The 18677-nt window shown below is 40.3% G+C and overlaps 3 protein-coding genes across 4 annotated transcripts; 2 read left to right on the forward strand and 1 right to left on the reverse strand.

Moving 5' to 3' along the window:
• The first annotated feature begins 21 nt into the window (after window positions 1-21).
• On the forward strand, window positions 22-8144 carry LOC106925818 (monocarboxylate transporter 7-like). The gene is made up of 7 exons (XM_015000325.2): window positions 22-106; window positions 1687-1927; window positions 2039-2182; window positions 2283-2411; window positions 4041-4952; window positions 5527-5705; window positions 7826-8144. The coding sequence occupies exons 2-7, from the start codon at window positions 1690-1692 to the stop codon at window positions 7997-7999; spliced, it is 1776 nt and encodes a 591-aa protein (XP_014855811.2). The 5' UTR covers window positions 22-106; window positions 1687-1689; the 3' UTR covers window positions 8000-8144.
• amz2 (archaelysin family metallopeptidase 2) lies at window positions 8044-15061 on the reverse strand. Of its 2 annotated transcripts, XM_088000983.1 has the most exons (9): window positions 14967-15061; window positions 13841-13945; window positions 13583-13656; window positions 12814-13102; window positions 11892-12065; window positions 11659-11787; window positions 11402-11565; window positions 10492-10668; window positions 8044-8916 (listed from the first exon to the last, which is right to left on the reverse strand). In XM_088000983.1, exons 4-9 carry the CDS (start codon window positions 13100-13102, stop codon window positions 8758-8760), a joined length of 1092 nt encoding a protein of 363 aa, XP_087857109.1. In that variant the 5' UTR covers window positions 13583-13656; window positions 13841-13945; window positions 14967-15061; the 3' UTR covers window positions 8044-8757. The 2 variants fall into 2 exon arrangements, with proteins under 2 accessions (XP_087857109.1, XP_014855818.2); XM_015000332.2 differs by lacking the exon at window positions 13841-13945 and having other exon boundaries at window positions 14967-15007.
• Window positions 15062-15228: 167 nt separating this feature from the next.
• Window positions 15229-18121, forward strand: si:dkey-21c1.1 (protein FAM104A-like). Its single transcript, XM_015000335.2, has 3 exons — window positions 15229-15897; window positions 16085-16178; window positions 17247-18121. The coding sequence occupies exons 1-3, from the start codon at window positions 15881-15883 to the stop codon at window positions 17487-17489; spliced, it is 354 nt and encodes a 117-aa protein (XP_014855821.1). The 5' UTR covers window positions 15229-15880; the 3' UTR covers window positions 17490-18121.
• The last annotated feature ends 556 nt before the right edge of the window (window positions 18122-18677 follow it).

An 18677-nucleotide genomic window follows, 5' to 3' on the forward strand; every position in this document is an offset into this window, starting at 1 on the left:
CAGCAGGGATTGGGACTCTAATCCGAAGCGCTCTCACTGCGGGCTCATTGCATCCGGCAGGTGGCCGAGGTTCGGCTCCACATCGCAGACTGACCGCGGTTCAAAGGTCTGTGCATGTTTTGGTTATTTTCTAACTGTGCCAAAACATAGAAATAAAAAACGTTTTTGTTTTAAAATACACCGTTTTTATGTTTTTTGTGGTTGTTTTTTTCTTCATAATGACAATAAAAGTCTCTCAAACTAACTGAGAATGACCCACTTTTTAAAATTCCTAATTTTGCGACCAATAAGGTGCCTGTAGGAGGCGCTATTTCATTCTGTTCACCTCATATGTATACCACGTGTTTGTTAGGCTACAAATAAACACGTTTCGCGTCTCGAATTTTCTATAAGCTTGGATGAAGTAAAAAATTATATTGTTTTCATGTCACATGATCCTACTGTTGTATCGTTTGTTCACGGGATGTGGAGGATTCTCAGGGAACCAGTAACAAACAAACAAACAAACAAAAGTGGCCTGTATTTCAATAACATTTTCTATTTTAAAATTAATAACTGCCCCTTTTATTTTCGTGGTTTCTGGTGAGAAAATCCCAAAACACAATAACTCACTTGGGCAGATTGTTGCTTATCCAGAAGGGGGCCTTCTTTAAACAACACGGCTTGTTTTAATGTATCTCTTTAAAGTAATATTATTTGTGTAAATAATTTTATGCATCTCTTGCTTTAGCATGTTCAACTACAGCAACATCATGCTGTAGTTGAACTAACTAGATGTATTTCAGCAATGCCTTTGAAAAAGTGAATCTCATTCACAAAGTAATATAACAAGTTATTTCTGTAAACACTGATGGTTATGGTTCACAGGATCTCATGGGAAATCTCATTTGATAATCTTCTCACATAATGTTGATTGAAAGTCAGTCATGCTTCATTTGTAACAGTATGCACCGATTGCAGTTTTCTGGCCAATCAGTGAATACCAGTCTTAAAAAGCCTGACTTGCCAGGCTTTTTAAAGACTGGCAAGTCAGGCCTAGTACCTGTCCATACCTGGTATGTGACATACTATGGTATGTCACATACCATAGTATGTTACTATGGTATGTGACATACTATGGTATGTCACTATGGTATGTGACATACTATGGTATGTCACATACCATAGTATGTTACTATGGTATGTGACATACTATGGTATGTCACATACCATAGTATGTCACTATGTGACATACCTGCCACATACCATACCTGTCACAGCGTCATCATCTGTGGTGCGCTGCTCCTGCCAATCATTATTAAACCCAGAATACCTGTCACATACCTGTCACTAATCCATACCTGGATTAGTGACAGGTATGGACAGGTCACTAATCCATACCTGTCACTATGGATTAGTGATAGGTATCCAATTTTGGCCGATACTGTGGTTTTTTTTGTTTGTTTTTGTATGAAATGTTGCTAAATATAGCAAGAAAGTCATTGAGTTGGTGACAATTGTTAACTGCAAACATGCAGACATGACCTGGGGGGCCGGTCTGTCAGAGCAATAGAGAACAGTGGCTGACTGTTAGACCTTTGATGGACTTCAGTATAGGCCAATCAATGATCTCCCAAAATTAAGGCAATCAGGGCCGATTCATTGGTACAACCCTTGTGATTACTAAAGCTTTTTCCTCTTTTGCAGAGCATGGGACTGTGCAGAGCTAAAGTAACCCAGTTCCTGGGAGCTAAACAGTACTCCAAGGCCCCTGACGGAGGATGGGGGTGGGTGGTGGCTGTGGCGTTCTTCCTGGTGGAAATGTTCACATATGGCATCATTAAGAGCTTTGGGATCTTCCTCCAGGACATGATGGAGGAGTTTGGCGAGACCAATAGTCGGGTCTCATGGATCATTTCCATCTGTGTGTTCATCATGACCTTTAATAGTAGGTGTCCAGTTCATGTGCCATGACAGACTGGATGCAGCTCTGACAAAACAAATCCAGCCCATAAGTGGCAATGGTATTAAATCACAATAATTTGTATGCAATCTGCAGGTCCTCTCTCCTCAGTGATGATGAACCGCTTCGGCTTCCAGTTTGTTGTTATGATTGGAGGATTACTTATATCCACTGGCACCATTGCAACTAGCTTTACCAGTTCACTCAATCAGATATACATCACCTATGGATTAGTGACAGGTATCCTTTTAACTTCATCTACACCGATAATGAATTCTCTGAAGCTGTCCTACAGCGATGTGTCTTGGTGAATTAAACAAAAACGTATTGAACTGTGCAGGTCTGGGCTACTGCCTGACGTTCCTGCCCACTGTGACCATCCTGTCAAAGTACTTCAGCCATCGGCGCTCTCTGGTCACTGCTCTGGCTTCTACTGGGGAGTCCCTTGCGATGTCTGCCCTAGCGCCAGGTGAGAGCAAAGGTTTCTGATTACTTTTATTCAAACATACCAAGAGTGCTTTGTTGAAGTATTCACGCCTTCTATGCATTTTTGTTGAGACTTATTCTGTACAGACACCAGATAAATAAAATGGTAAATGGACTGAACTTATATAGCGCTTTTCCAATCATTTTGACCACTCAAAGGACTTTACACTAGAGTCACATTCACCCATTCGCACTCACAAACGCTCACACATTTATACACCGATACGCAGATCGGTAGGCAACCAAAGAATACTTTAAAAATGGATGACATGATTTTCTTTAAAAAAACAAAAGTGGGGGCGGGGGGATTTGAGTTCTCCCCACTCGATCATGTTCTAGAATCACCTTTTGCTGCATTTCGTTCAATGGATGGATGGATGGAGTCGCACCATAAAACAAACTTATCTACAGCAGCTTTATGACTGTTGGGATTGTCTGTTAAGAGACTCAGAATAACTGTATCATCTGAAAATTTTATTATGTACTGATTGGGTTGAGAACTGACACATTCATTTGTGTACAAAATAAAAAGGTAAGGCGAACTGACACAACCTTGGGGGCCCCTGTGCTACTCAACATAGAATCAGAACTGAATTGTATTTTACTTGCCGAGATCTTTTTGATAAAAAGGAATAATACCACTTGATTAAAAAAGGATTAACCTTCAACTGTACCAATTTCCTAAGAAGAATATTTACATGGATAGAATTAAAAGATGAACTAAAATCAACAGAGAAGTCTGGCGTATGTTGCAGAGTTCTCCAGATGCTTTAGTGCGAGGTGCATCAGTGTCACAATAGCATCACTGGTACTTTGTCTACTGGCGTAAGCAAATTGAAAGGGATCCAGAAATGGCTGCACTTCTGCTTGTAGTAGCTCTAACATGAGTTTCTCAAATGATTTAATTACAATAGAAGTGAGTGCTACTGGGCAATAATCGTCAGTTTGAGGACATGCAATTTTTGGAACTGGAATGACAATTGGTTTCTTCCAAATATCTGGAACCAAATGAGTGTCTATAGAGATCTAAAAAAGTTTAAGCCAAATCGGAGAAAGTTCTTGAGAAGGAAAGCAGACATATTGTCTGGGCCAGTTGCTTTATGTGTGTTTAAACCCTTGAAGACCCTAATTACTGACTGTACAGCTGCAGGTTTCTGGGAAATGTCTATACCAGAGCTAACCATCTTAAGGCCAACATTTTTTTCTTGACTTCTTCAACAAGCTCAGCCACATTGTTGTTCCAAATTCAGATCATCAATTGGATTTAGGTCTGGACTTCAACTGACCCATTCTAAAACACAAATATACTTTGATCAAAAACCATGTCCATGGTAGCTCTGGCTGAATGGTTGACCTGCAAGGCTGGATGGTTTATTAAAAATATATATGTTTTGAACATACATTTGTTAAAATTGCCATCATGTTGTGACAGAAGATCTGTGAAAAAAATCTCAGAGAGGAAGAGTGGTTGACCCCGTTGGTAGGTGTGACGATACCTTGTAGGGGTTATGATCGGTTTATACATGAAAAAACAATGCACTTTGTGTTCATTTTTAAATAAGCTGAGCAATCACATATTTCATTTCATCACTGCATTTCCTTTGCCTTTTAGGCTTTTCTGTGTTAAGAGACAAAATTGGTTGGAGACACACCATGGCAGTGATTGGAGCTCTGCAAAGTGTCATCATCATCTGTGGTGTGCTGCTCCGGCCAATCATTATTAAACCCAGAATGTCCCAAAGCCAAAACATTGAAACGTCTTACTCAAAGGAGCTGGAAGCACTCAAGACACAAGAGAACGTAGACAGTTTGGTTCTGGAGAACGTTGAGACGACTAATGGCGTCCTGTCACTTAAAGACACCTGTACACCAGAGGAGAATACTTCACCTGACAAAGAGGCAAAGCTAGAGACGGCTCCAAACTCTCTGGAAAAAAGTAAAGAACCGGAAACAGAAAAACACAACAAAGATGACGAACAAATGATGGACCAAGGAGAAGGATGCAACTCAGGCTGCACAAAGCAATCTGCTGCAAATTCTAGACTCCTAGACTTCTCCATCCTCAAAGACTCCAGCTTTGTCCTCTACTCTCTGTTTGGACTGTTTGCCACTCTGGGCTTCTTCGCTCCTCCGCTCTACATCATCGAGCTGAGCGTGAGCCATGGCATGGAGCGAGAGCAAGCCACCTACATGCTCTCCATCATGGCAGTGGCTGAAATCTTTGGACGATTCGTCATCGGGTGGGTCCTGTCCCAAAATGTGTTCAGGACGAGGAAGCTCCAGGTGCTCCTGGTGTGTGTGATTATGATGACAGTGGACTTAGTGGGATTTACGCTGGTGACAAATTTTTACACTCTGGCTTTGTGCTGTATTGTGTACGGGTTCTTCATGGGAACCATTGCATGTACTCACATCCCTATGCTGGCAGAGGACGAGGTGGTCGGCGTGGAGAGGATGTCATCAGCTGCTGGTGTCTATGTGTTCATCCAGAGCTTTGCTGGACTGGGTGGGCCGCCACTTGGAGGTAGGGAAGATCTTTTTATGGGTAAACATTTCTGGTAGTATAACATTCTGATCTCTAAGCAAATGTATAGGCCCTTAAATGTAGAGATGCACCGAGAAATTTACTTGCGTCACAAAATTGTCAATTTGCAGCTTGATTGGTTCTGACCAGCAACTCACCGATTGGAAACTTATTTGGCAAACATACCTCAAGTAACTACCAGAATGCTCAACAACACTCTTGGCGTGGATGCTGTTACTTAGTAAAAAAAGTCAGACGAAGCATAGATAAGCATGAGAGAACTGGATTAACAAATGAGTCAAAAACATCGAACAGTATCTGAGGTTCATATATTCCATTTGTGCAGCTTGAACAGGTCTGTGATACTTAAACAAGCAATCGTTTCAAATTTGTTTAGACACACGGATCTCTTCTTATTCCATTTTCTTAGTATGAAAACAAATATGTCGCTGAGGACAGTGAGATCAGTTTCTCAACCCCAAACCAATCTGTGGAGGATCAAATAATATGATGCCATAGTTTTAGATTTATAGTTTACTGAACTTGTTTCTCTGTGCGCACTCCATGCCTACAGGTGTGCTGGTGGATGTAACTAAGAACTATGGAGCGGCGTTCTACTCCTGTGCGGTGGGAATGGGACTGAGTGCTGTGTTCCTGGGATTTGTTAGACCTGCTAAGAAAGGGTTGCCCTGCAGGAGGAGAAGCCCAAAATGCTCTGCAGTTGAACATGAAAGGAACCCTGGCTACAAGGAGGTGAGCGGAGAGGAGAAACCAGACCAAACTCACACCACACACGGCTGCTCTGAGACAGAAGACAAACGGGACGTCAGTCAGGATGGAGTCAAAGAGGTCACAATTCAATACTGAGCTGAAAAAACACACAAGTAAAAGAACAAATCAAATGAATGTAAGGGTATAAGGTGAACAGTCCAGGATGCAGTAAAGAGAAGGTTCAACACTTATAAGAGGGGAGTAGGCATGGGCTGATTCCTGGTTTCAAGGTATACTGCAATATATAAAACGTCACGGTTTCAAAATCACAAAAATTTTTCATCATACCATTCCGGCGGTACAAGCGTTTCTTTTTTTGTCTGGTCAGAGATAGAGTGGAGGTCAAATCAAACTAGTCATGTGTAGGTAACCTGTCCACCTTGTCTAAAAGAATAAACATATTCCCACTTTATGGGAATATGTTAGCTACCACAGGAAGACAGATGGCAACTTGGAGGAAGAAGGTTGCCCTTTGTGCAAAACGGGCTTACTATACTGTAGCCAAAGGAGGCAAGCACGATCGTACATCTAGGAGAGAAATTAGCTAAATTCAGGTAAAGTTCATGCTGGGGTGAAATGAACGAGCTAACTTTAGTGAAACAAATATCACCGTGTTTGTGATCTAGAAACAACTTCCAAAAGCAATTCAAGTTGACTATGACTTTAGAGATTATGGCGATAGGAAATGAAAATAAAGGGCCGTCGAGTGGTGCAGACTTTAGAGCTGCGCCGTGTAGACAAGGGCTACCGACCTGGATGTGCCCATCCCATGTTTGTCTCCCATCGTCTTTCTCCCTTTCTCTTTGACCCCTTCCTGTCACATTGCTTTGAAATAAATGCCACCAGAGTAAACAAAATGTCAAGCAATAATAACGAAAGAAATTCTAGTTAAATTCAAATGGCTGTTCTAATTGTTCTGGCAGCAACACGTCATGTCAAAGAGGATCAGCCCACAATTCAGCAAACATGCACGAAGCAAATTGCTTATGCATTCACATCAAAGCATGACAAAGAAATGCTAAATGATACGTGTTAGAGCTGTAATACCAATACCACACCTAGCCTAGCCTTCCTAGGCCACTCTGCTCGATTCAAATCTCTTGTACGGTCTGGGCTTCCTCCCATTGACTTGGACTCTGCTGGTAGAATTTCTACTGGGCCAATCAGCATACAGGAGAAGTTGATTTTCTGTGCTGTTTTAGAATTGTACTCTCACTGTAGTTTTAGCAATGGCAGCAGAGGAAGCAAAGGAAGTCTTTCAGTCCGTAGTGGCCACACTTTGAAATAATGAATTGACATCAACAGCTGCCTCGTAATTTCCAGAAGCTTCATAGCATCAAACTGGTGCATTACATCATCGTTACGTCACAGCCAAACATTAGCGACTTTAGCAAAATTTAAAACCTCAACAGAATCCACTCCTCCAGGAAGCAATCGTTTCTCAATAGCTGAGCGTCCAGACCCTCTGTACCAAGCTCTGTACTGGGTAAAAGTCAGGGGCTGACTTTTACACGGCTATGTGATACCACGACACTTTTTACTTAACGTATCATATCGTCATAACTTCATACCGGCCCATGCCTAGAAGGGAGTATCGCTGTGGTGTTTGATCAAAATAGGGAGTTATGCCTTAAATATGATCCAACAACCAGGTTTTTTTTTACAAGTTTACATGCCAAATATAAAAATGAATGTTTTTTTTTGTACATTTTTCTGTGTTAGTGAAGAGTGTAGAGTGAATGAACAGTGACATGAGATGTCACACAAAGGCGTGTCCTCAATAAGTCATCAGTGTTGCAGTGTGAAGTTAGTTTGTCTGTCTGATATCAATCAGGGCCCAACGCTGAAGCATTTTAAATCAGCTGTTGATCAGTCTAACCACTGCTGGAAAATACTAGAAACTAAAGAGAGCTGTTAACAAAATATACTGCACAGATTTTCCATCTATCCATCCATTTTCTATACACCCTTGTCCCTAGTGGGGCCGGGAGGGTTGCTGGTGCCTATCTCCAGCTAACGTTCTGGGTGAGAGGCAGGGTCCCTGGACAGGTTGCCAGGGCAACACAGAGACCAATTAACCTGACAGTCATGTTTTTGGACAGTGGGAGGAAGCCGGAGTACCCAGAGAAAACCCAGCATGCACAGGGAGAACATGCAAACTCCAAGAGAAAAACCCTGGGCTGGGAATCGAACCCAGAACCTTCTTGCTGCAAGGCAGCAGCTCTACCAACTGCACCACTGTGCAGCCCTGCACAGATTTTATTGCACTTAAATAAAAAAAAAATTAAAAATTAAAAAACCTCAGGAGAATGTAACAAAGTATTTTCTTCTTTTTTTAATCAATTTTTTCTGTATATTAATCATTTGTCATTTTGTACCAAAGATGCATCCAATCGCAATAAAGCAATGATGTGATTTGAACTTCGTAATTTTTGTGTCATGAACCGATGGCTCGTGTATTGATCACATCAGTCACTGAAGAGCCTGCATAATGTGAACACATTCATCCATGCAAAATGACCCGCTAATGCTAAAGTGAGCATAAACACATCAGATTGCAGTTTGCATTTCAGACTAAAATTTAAATGTGACATTGAGTTCCTTAATTCACAGGGTTTCTTTCTCCTGTTTGTCTTTCTAAGTATGACAGTCCATCCAAATTTCCTCTGATTTCTAACGTGTTCTATCAGTGCAACACATCTGTTGAAGTCCTCAGTTTACACAATAAATCAATAAAATATCTTAATGATCCTCCTGCATGTTTACTCGTGATAACCAGCTGTACTTGTGACTTGTTTTTTCCTTCGTGTTTGAGCCAAATGAAGGAGAAACAATTGGTCTAAAAGATGTCATTTGAGTATTTCACATGTTCATTCATTCATACACCAAGCTGTAGGCAACTTGGGGTTAAGTGTCATGCCCAGAACATGAGGAAGCTGCAAGCTTCCAACCTTACCGCTGAGCCGCAGGTACAACATCAAGAGGCTTAAACAAAACTCTTCATCAGCTGTCTGAAAACTGGCAGTCACTTCTGCTAACTTATTTCCAGTCTGTCCAAACAGCTGCGGAGCCACAGCCGGGATTCATTGAAGGCTTCGGTGGGTTTGTGAAAATGGACAGCTGAGTGGTGAGCAGCTGCCCCCTCTGCTTCTGACAGCTGACTCTCATCGTCTTCCATCCACCGCAGTAAAGCCTGTTGAACACACAGATAAAATAACTTACAAGAATCAAAGTAAAAATAGTGTGATGATGAATAAACTCTTCCAAAATATGGCAAACTCAAAGTGTGAAGAACACAGAAACCATCCATTTATCAATGACTAAATAAATCATTTCTTGCACCTTGCCGGTCATCTTAATGGAATCTTCTTGGAAGTACAAACATTGTGAGCAGCAATGTTGGCAAAGTTGCGTTAGGGTTTTTTTTTTATGTTTTTTTTGTGTGATCCATTTATTTAACAAACACAGATGTACAGGAGAAATGGTTTTCAGAATTGTTAATTAAAAAATAAATAAAAGTAACAAAATGTGGAGCTTGATACCAGCAGAGGAAAATGTTTCTAAAAGGTTTAGAGAGAGAAAAAAGATACTTATAGTTCTGGGAGAGTCTCTAATCAGCAGATTAACTGGTTATATATAGAACAAACTTCCAGAAAACTGCAAAACAGCTGAAACACTGAGATCCTTTAAATCAAGACTACACACCCACCTGTTTAGAGTTCTGAAATGGAACATAAACCAACATATTTAATGTGTTTTGATGATTTTAACGATGGCACTTGACAAAATGCAATGTCTGTTACTGGTTTTCACAATTATTGTCTGCATGATGTATTTATGATGGTTTTACGTTTTCATGATGTAAAGCACTCTCAACTGCCTTGTTGCTGAAACGTCAGGTGAGGTGGTCAGAGTTGGGTGAACAAGTGTCATCTAACAAAGATTCAGGTCAGGGAGAAGAAAAAAACGCTGTAGGTAGGTGTGATGCAGATTCTCTCCTCTCTCTAAGGCCAGTTAACATAGCCACTGATTGATGGATAAACGGTTTTCCTGGAACGGTGAGTTGTTTCTCTGCCATTAGCACATTTAGCAGTGAAGTTGATTGCCAGTGCTAAGACCCGCCTCCTGGTTCTGATTGGTCGTTTCTGAGCGCTGCATTTCTCAGCAGCTCAGGAAGGAGGTGGAGGAGACATTATCTGTCTCATGCTACATTGTCACAACATGGTAACACAAATATGTACAAAATAATATTTTTTATAAAAGTTACAATCTGCAGCTTTAAAGCAGGGCAGGGAAATGGATGGAGTTCAAAATAGAGCTTGAATTTGAAATAAATGTTCAAATCCAACATTGTTTTTTTAATCCTATTTTGGATGATGGGGTTTATGCTTCAAGAATTTATGAAGGAGAAAAGAACAATTTAAGAACAAGATACTTAAAATGTTTAGAGATAAAAGAAAAAGAAAGACAATGTTACAAATTGTTACATAAAATCCTTCTTGCGGAGTGGAAATATACAGCATTCCGTTAGGGTTCAAAATTCAAGCAGATGTTGAGAAAGAGGTTTTTTAGGATGTACCAGCTCAGCACAGTGAGGTTAAAATTCAGTCTGCCATGTGAACTCAGGCGTGTCAGGGAGCAGAACACCGACCCAGACGCTACCAGAAAACAGGCTGACGTAATCAGAGTTTCTCATCATCATTACAGCATGAAAATGTCTCCTGTACATTGAACAGTTGAGCGTACATTAAGCAGAGTGTAGCTCTACCTTGTATCTGTCAGCAATTTTAAATCCACCTGCGACCTGAAGCTTGTGAAGGCAGATGGGACAGAGGTCCAGTGGTCTACGATCAGACTCCTCCAAGTGGTTCGATCCCTGCATGACACAGTTCATCCACTGGCAGTGCTTTATTCCAAACATGTGGCCAGTCTCATGGGTAATGGTCTGCAACAGCATGTTACATACACCGTATCACAGCAAATTCACAAACAGCAGTAGTGAGATAAAATGACCTGCACTTGAAGCACTGAACACACAAAGACTCAACGCATAATAAACCTGGGAGAGCTCTCTCTAAACATATTTTAGACCTTAAAATGTTGAAGTCATAAAATGTAATTGTCACTTCAGTCTTTGCAATTATTTTCAAAATAGAGTAGTTTTAGAGTACTACTTTTCTGAAATAAAAAAAAAACACTGAAAGACATTGGGTCATTGTAAATGAAAGGAAAAACAGGAGTAGCACATTTCTGACAAAAAAAACTCAGACATTTTTAAATTAATCTCAGAAATTTGCTAGAAAGAAACTTGGAAATTTATGAGCTTCAGAGGTTAAGAATTTTAAACTTTTGGACATTTCCGAGATTTTGTGTTTCAAATAATTGTTTTTGACTGATCTTTTAAATCCCTGGCTGGAGGTCTTAGTTTGTCTCCAAGCTGTCAGACATTTCTCCTCCTCCCTCCTTAATGGGCCAATCAGGGGCTGAGTTCAGCTTCCTCAATATGATGTCATCACACAATCACTTAATGCAACTTCCAGCTGTGTTCTCAGCTGTTCTGCGCTAACTTTTTAATTGATTTCAAGCATGAAAAATGAATACATCTATCACAAGCCAAAAATATGAGTACAACTGAAAATGGAAATGTGTAAAAATGATTGCATATGCCCAGTAACAACCTTGCAGGATCGAAGCAGCAGAGTGCTGGTGATGGGTGGAGTGTAGTATCCCTGGAACACAGAGTAATCTCCCTGCCTCAGCTGAAGCTTCTTCTTCACCCTCCCAGCATAATTTCTGGAGTAAAAGTGGTCGTCATATCTGGCAAAGCTGAACACACCCATCCCTGAAGGGGGTGGAAATTAAGGTCACACTCTATACATTTGAGCACCATCTAGTGGTCGCTGTACATTTTCCTTAATGATGACAAAAAGCTCACCGTCACTGAGAGAAGCCTGACCAAACACAAAGTTCCAGGAGTCTTTTGGGTAGAGGTCAATCATCGTGATTCCAACTATGCAGAAAGCATCGTTTGGTTTTCTTTTCCCCAGAAACCGTAACAAGTCACCTTTGTTTCAAAAAGGAAACAACAAACAGGTCGTGTTTGAAGGGGAAGTATAGGCAACTGACATCGTGAAGCAAAGCTTGGATTAAGAAATATGTCTGAATTACCTGTGAGAATCTGCAGGTTGTGTGAGCTGCTGTTCACCCTAAAGGAGCATCCTGTTTCAGACACACTAACAGCTGGAAGCAACTCAACAGAAAGCCCACAGAAAAAGGCCTGGCAGTAATCTCTGAGCCATTCAACGTACCGGTCTGTCTGGAGTCCCACATCTCCAAAAGAACCTGCAAACAGACACACACAGTTTGACATTTCAAAAAATATTTTTGCTTAATTGAAACAAACCTTTAAAAAAAAAAAGTTTTTTGATAAAAAAATGTTGGGACTACAATGAGATGGTTTCTTGGCCACTTACTTGTAGAAAACTCCACAGCGGCAAAATTGTGTTTTTTCAACATTAGTGGATTTGAAAACACAGATGTTACACATTTTTCCATTGGAAATGTGCTCAAAACTTTGCTGATACTCTGCTCATGTCGAAAAATAAAATAAAATTTCACAATTGCAATGTTTCTATTAAGTAAGAAATACAGTTTAAATCACGTAAATAAGTGTGTCCTCATGATGTCATTAAAAAACGCGCGACGCCTTCGACCTTCTACCACTTCCTGTTTTTTTCCGACAGTAGTAACATCCTGATGTTCATCACACGGCTCTTGTGATGTGAAAAATGTGCTTCCATTGCAGATTTGTGAAATACACTAATGTTGATATGGCCTCAGCAGAAAAACTTTTTAGCAAACATTAGTTTTTTTCTAAATTGGCCTCCTTTTATTAAGCACATTTATTTCTGTAATTTCAATTTGCGCAATTTTATGGTCTTTGGAAGCGCAGCTAGTGTTTCGTAAAATAATACATCAAATTTGTAATATCCCTTGAATTTTTTGACAATCTTCAACCTTCTAAAAAAAAAAAACGCATTTTACGAGAAATTAAAAAAGTTCAAGTCACATTTAGCACAAGCTCGCTCACCTATAGTTTGTATGTAAATAGTGCTGTGGCCTGCGTCAGGCGTCTTGCGGTGAGGGTCTCTGTAGAAAGCCTCAAAGTCTTGAGGTTCCTCAGGATGAGCAACGATCCAGTCCGAGTCAGAGTGAAGAGTGATGGGCTGGAAGAGAGACCCTCGCTTCCCAGGGTGCAGTCCTTCCTCCAGAAGGCGCCTTTCTCCTTCTGTGTAGTCACTGTATAATTTAGCCACAGCGGGTAATTTAGACACCAAAGCCGAGCGGAGTTTCTCCTCAGAATGCTGGACCACGTTCATCTGTGGGACGGGGATCCGGGGACCAGGGGAGCGAGACAGAATGAAGTTATATTAGAATAATAAAAACAAACTTTTACTGCAGCTAAACCTAGCGTGGTGTAGCAGTGACCCCCACATCTCCTCTCTTTAAGAATTTCTCTACATATTCAATAATGTTACAATAATGTTACATGTTAATGTTACAACATAGAAATCTTCCCACACAGCACACAGCTCATAACTGTATATTCATACATATAAAAATAAATTGATTTGGATTTTCATCCAAATCAATATCCACAAGAGAATAAAATTAATATAATTTGGCTCAGTTCAGTTTCAGACTGATAATATACACTAATTTCACACACACACACACACACACACACACACACACACACACACACACACACACACACACACAAAAAAAACAAAAAAAAATAGTATCAATGCACTACAGTACCAGATATTATTTTGTCGTGAATTACATAAAAAACAAACCTTTAAAACAGCAGCAAAAGGCACCAATCAGTGGACACAGCGGCTACAGCTCTCAACGTAGAAATCTTCCCACGCTAGTAGAGAAAAAAATAAATACTGAGACTACCAAACACACTATATGGAACAAAATCAAACACAGACCTTTTAAAAACAGCTATTATAATCTTAATCTTATATTTCTGGACCTTATTAGCAACTAAATTTAATTTCATAACTGCTAGCTTAGCATACAGGGAGATCGTGGAAACCCCAACTTACCAGCACAGACGGCTCATTTCAACTGTAACAGAGTGAGACGCAGCTGCGCACATGGAGAAGAGGTGCGTCACACCAATAACACCTGCCCCCCGGTAATGTCGGAAACTTTTCACAACAAAAATAAACAAAAATAACAAAAATAAAGAAATTAGTATAAAAGTAGAAACAGTAAAAATAAAATGTTCCACTCAAAGTTTTTGAGAATGTTCATGTACAATAACAATAACAATAATAATAATAATAATAATAATAATAATAATAATAATAAATAATAATAATAATAAAATCAACTTGCTACACATAACTGCCATGGCATAACACCTTTAAACCTGAGCAGCAGAAACGATATTCCACAATAACATATCCTAGATGACGCCAGCAAGCACTGCTAATCCACCTCATTTGCTTATGCTGCTCCTTTTGTCTGGCTGTATGGTTAGAAAGCTGGGCAGAAAGACGCTGAAGTCGGAGAAGATTTGAACTTCCTTCCCCTCTCTCTTCATAATATGACAGATCATAATATTATGTCTGATTTGTGTATGAAAATTGACAGATACAGAGTTCGTTCAGTTATACAGCTGTTTCTGACTCAGTTAATGGCTGTACATCAAACTACACCTGACTCAGCTACATCGCTAATACTGGTCCAGGTCTATTCATAATACTTTGCACTGTTTTTATGGAAAAATGTGGTAGAAATTCATTTACCTTTGGTAAAAATTCATATACTTTCTCAGTTTAGGTTTATGCAGTTCACATTTCTTTACACCTGTACACAACATTTACACAGTAATGCGTATGCTTAAACAGTTATGTACGTGCGCTGCAGCTAATTTCACTGTAAAGGTAAATATACCAAGAATGGGTTTTTTATGTAAACTGAAGCTACTAAACACTATGCTTATGTTTAGCGTGTCGCTAGCCTATGCTAATTGGGTGAAATTCCATCGGTTGGCTGGGTAGTGCCTAATTTAACAACATAATGAAACATTTCCTTTCTTCTTCTTGATTGGCGGGTGGGTAAAATGTTTGGTATGCATCACCGCCACCACCTTTCCTTTCTGAAATAGTAGTTTCTATGTAGGTAGAAAATGTAACTGTAAACAAGGAGCTAGCAGAAGCTCACCATGATGTTAACGTCCAGCTGTACCTGATGACGCAATGTAAACACAGAGGCGGAGTCTTAATCAGGCTGAAGTCCGCATCAATCTTGTAGTGTCAAGACCAAAACTTCACTAAGGGGCTATTCCGCTGCATTTAATACTGAAATACAAAGAACTGGATTGTTTTGAATTGAGTACAGGCTCTGTACAAACCTTTATTTATTTTTGTGAAAACTCAAAAACTAGACATTTCAATGTTTTTGTTTTCCCAAATTGGGAAAAAAAAGGTATTTCGTAAATAACATACTATTTAATATGTAATAAGTATAAAATACTATATATTTTTTCTCTTTTTTTAACCATTCTAAGAGTTTGAACTAGATCGGTTAAAGCTGAATAGTCCTTTATTCAAGATCTGAATATGATGCCAACTTCATCGTCTCAGAGAAGCCGCTTTCTGAAGCGGTACTACTAAACGACTTCCTGGTGCCTGAGAATTAGAAGTTTAATATCTTCCTAATTTATCTACTGTTGTGTTTCTTTGAACCACCGCGAGGCTCATATAGCAGCTCGACGCCATAAACGGTGTGAATACGAAAGCGGAAGAAGTGTTTGGCTAAAGTAGTTAGCTGCGGGTCGGTTCGCTCCCTTCTCGCCGTCATGCCTTGAGTTCCCCGAGATTACGCTGCGTGAACGAGAACACGCAGAAGTAGGTTCTGTGGGTTCGCTCAGAGAACACGTCGGAGAACCGAAGAGAGCCGGACTACCCAGTGCGGGGGCTGGTGTGTTAACTGTACCGAACCGGCTCCACTCCCCGAGGCTCCCCGATGAGATTAGTGGGGATGTGCCACTGAGAAATGCTCGTAAAACTAAGCCGCTGCCAAAGCCTCTGAGGGAGACCACCGGTGCCAAATATCATCCGTGTCAGGCTGCTGAAATGCTGACTGGTAACAGGTAACGGAATGAGTGTCGTCATTTACTGCATTTTATTGAGATGTTATAGTTTCCTCTTGGTCTTATTAAAGACAGTGTGTTCAGATGTGGAACATATGAGTGTGTGGCTCTATTTTTGGTTCTTCTTCCTGCCTCCCCCTTCCCTGCAGTTCCTCCTGTCACACACTCTTGTCCGGTTTCTGCACAGGAAGCGACACCGTAGCGGTGACAGCGCTGAAGACCAGCAGGCCAAGAGGTCAGGAGGGGGTCCCTGCCTGCTGGTGTCGGACCTGGACTCGGAGGTTAGCTCTGTGCTTCAAAGGTTCCCTCTCATTCTGCAGCGCATTGCAGAAAGTATTATTACCATTTGAGTTTTTCCATATTTCGCGAAGGATGCATGATTTTCACAGATAAGAAGTCTGAATTTATATTCAGCCAGCGTCAGTCAATATTTTAAACCAAGAGTGTTCAAAGTGGGGCTAAAATCCACCTTGGTGCTGTCAAAGCTGCTTCTATAAAATTATTAAAACTTGGTTAAATACAACAAGTGTTTTCAAGAGAAGCATGACCTAGATCCAGATTTTGCTCACTATGAACAAAGTATTTGTTCATTTTTCTTCAGCTGAGCCCAGAATGATGAGCAAATTGCCTTTCATGGAAAACATTCAAAAATCTGAGGTTTTGGATTTATGATCCCATTCCTATCTACTTTTATTTATTTACTTTAAATAGTTCATACTTGGTTTGTTGAGAAGGAAAAATAAAATGTCAGCAACACTTTGAGTGATAATTAGTTTGTAGATCCGAAAGTACAATTTTGAAGAACCCCATTTTACCTGTTGTTGGTGATTGTTCTCTGTTTTGGACAATATCACTTTATCAAATCTTTTCAAACATTCCAGACTACAAAATAAGTAGTTAAAGTATGTATGATTCGTGCTGATATTGTATGGGTATTGGCCATTGCTTAAAATTGGAACATCGGTATCGCATCGGAAGTGAAAACATTTCATCAGGACAGCCCAACTTAGACCAATGCTTGCTAAGTTGTCGGATTTTTTGGACTAAAAACATTGGAAACCATTTATCGTCTTCCTTCCATTTCACAAATATTCAAATTTTTTATGTTCATCACATAAAATCCCAATGAAATGCATTTAATCATTGTTTTAAGATGATGTTTGAATACTTTATCACTGTAAATGTAATAAAGTTCCTTGGCAGTAGAAACGGTGGACATTTAGAGTGTGTGATACACATATAGTTCTGCTTCTCTCAGGAACTGCACCACTCTCTGATAGAGCTGAGAATATTTTATTTAAAGCCCCGCATCTCCTCCTGCTCTCCCTCCTCTCTGTATGCATCTGCAGTCCTCCAGCAGCGACAGCAGCAACGGAACCAGCAGTCCAGAAAGGGCAGCTGAGGCCAGCGCCGGGCCGAGCGCGCGCCACCAGAAGAACTGCGGCAGACCGGAGCGCGAAGACTCGGCTGGCTCCTGGCAGCGCCGTCTCCATGGCCACGGGCAGAGCGCCTCCTACGACCACATCAACAGAGTCCTGCGGGAGGCACACTTCAGCAGCCTGCAGACCAGAGGGTGGCTGGGCTCGACGTGACCTTTGACCTCTTCTGTTGTCTTATTTAGTGCTGAAACCTTTGACGCCGTCACAGCATCCTGTCGCAGGGTGTCGGGGGTGGAGTCTGGTGTGTGTGTGTGCTTGCAAGTGTGTGTGTCGTGTGTGGGAGGTTTAGCAGAGCCGCTCAGCTCGTCTTATCATTGGTTGAGACCATAAGCACATCTACGGCAGTGTATTAGTATCGTAATTAGAAATTTTTTTTTAGATTAATCTCAAATTTTGTTTCTTCTAGAATAAAACAAGTAAATTTCTGATTTTGGAAAGTCGAAAATTTGCTAGAAAAATCTCAGAAATTTTGAGGGTAATCTCAGAAACTTGGAAGTTTTCAGTTTCAAAAATCGAAAACTTTCAACATTTGAAACTCAGAAATGGCCCTGATAATGACGTCGTACACATCCGCCTTTCCATGGCCTAGCCACTGTCTTTTTTTTTCTCGTGTTGTGTTGATGTGTGTGTGAGTGTGTGTACGCACCCTGTGCACTTTATCAAGAAGTATCATTCTTTTTACATGTGTGCGTTGGTGCATGGACATTCTTCATTGGTGCTAATAACAGAAGTGTGACGATAATCCAAGGTGCTTGTGAACTGAAATAAAGGTATTATGCACTTTACTCCAGTTGGCTGCATGTTTCTAAATAGGAAGCTGGTCATCTTCAAAAATAAATGGCTGGTGACATTTTCATGGCATAATTTAATAACAGCATGGTATCGATCATAATGTGATCTAAAAGTGTTTATTTAAAACAAAAAATGTTGTTGGTAAAATAACATTGAAAATTGGTTTAATATTACATTTTAATACAGAGACTAAAGGAAAATACACATTGCTTTATGCTAACGTCAAGGATACATATATCAGTAAAATGTTTTAGTCCCCATAACATTTGCATAATCACAGCAAAGCGTGCTGCTTTATCACAGCACAGGAGGCTTTTCCAGCACATCTTTAATAAACAACACAAAATAGTTTATCCACAACATAATAAAGATATTACGAAGGCCTCACGAGGTTTCCCTTTTCACCCAAAACTTTGCTTTTCTTTCTCCTGTGTCACCAATAGATGTCACTAAAACGAAGCTGTGATTGAATGAAGCCTTCCCACGCTGTGAAGTGGAACAATCTTTTCATTGTGTTGATTTTGATTGTTTTTTCTATAAATTCACCTT

The sequence above is a fragment of the Poecilia mexicana genome, unplaced genomic scaffold, assembly GCF_051168715.1.
Source record: "Poecilia mexicana isolate PSO_F unplaced genomic scaffold, ASM5116871v1 scaffold_19, whole genome shotgun sequence".
In the NCBI taxonomy this organism is placed as follows: Eukaryota; Metazoa; Chordata; class Actinopteri; order Cyprinodontiformes; family Poeciliidae; genus Poecilia; species Poecilia mexicana.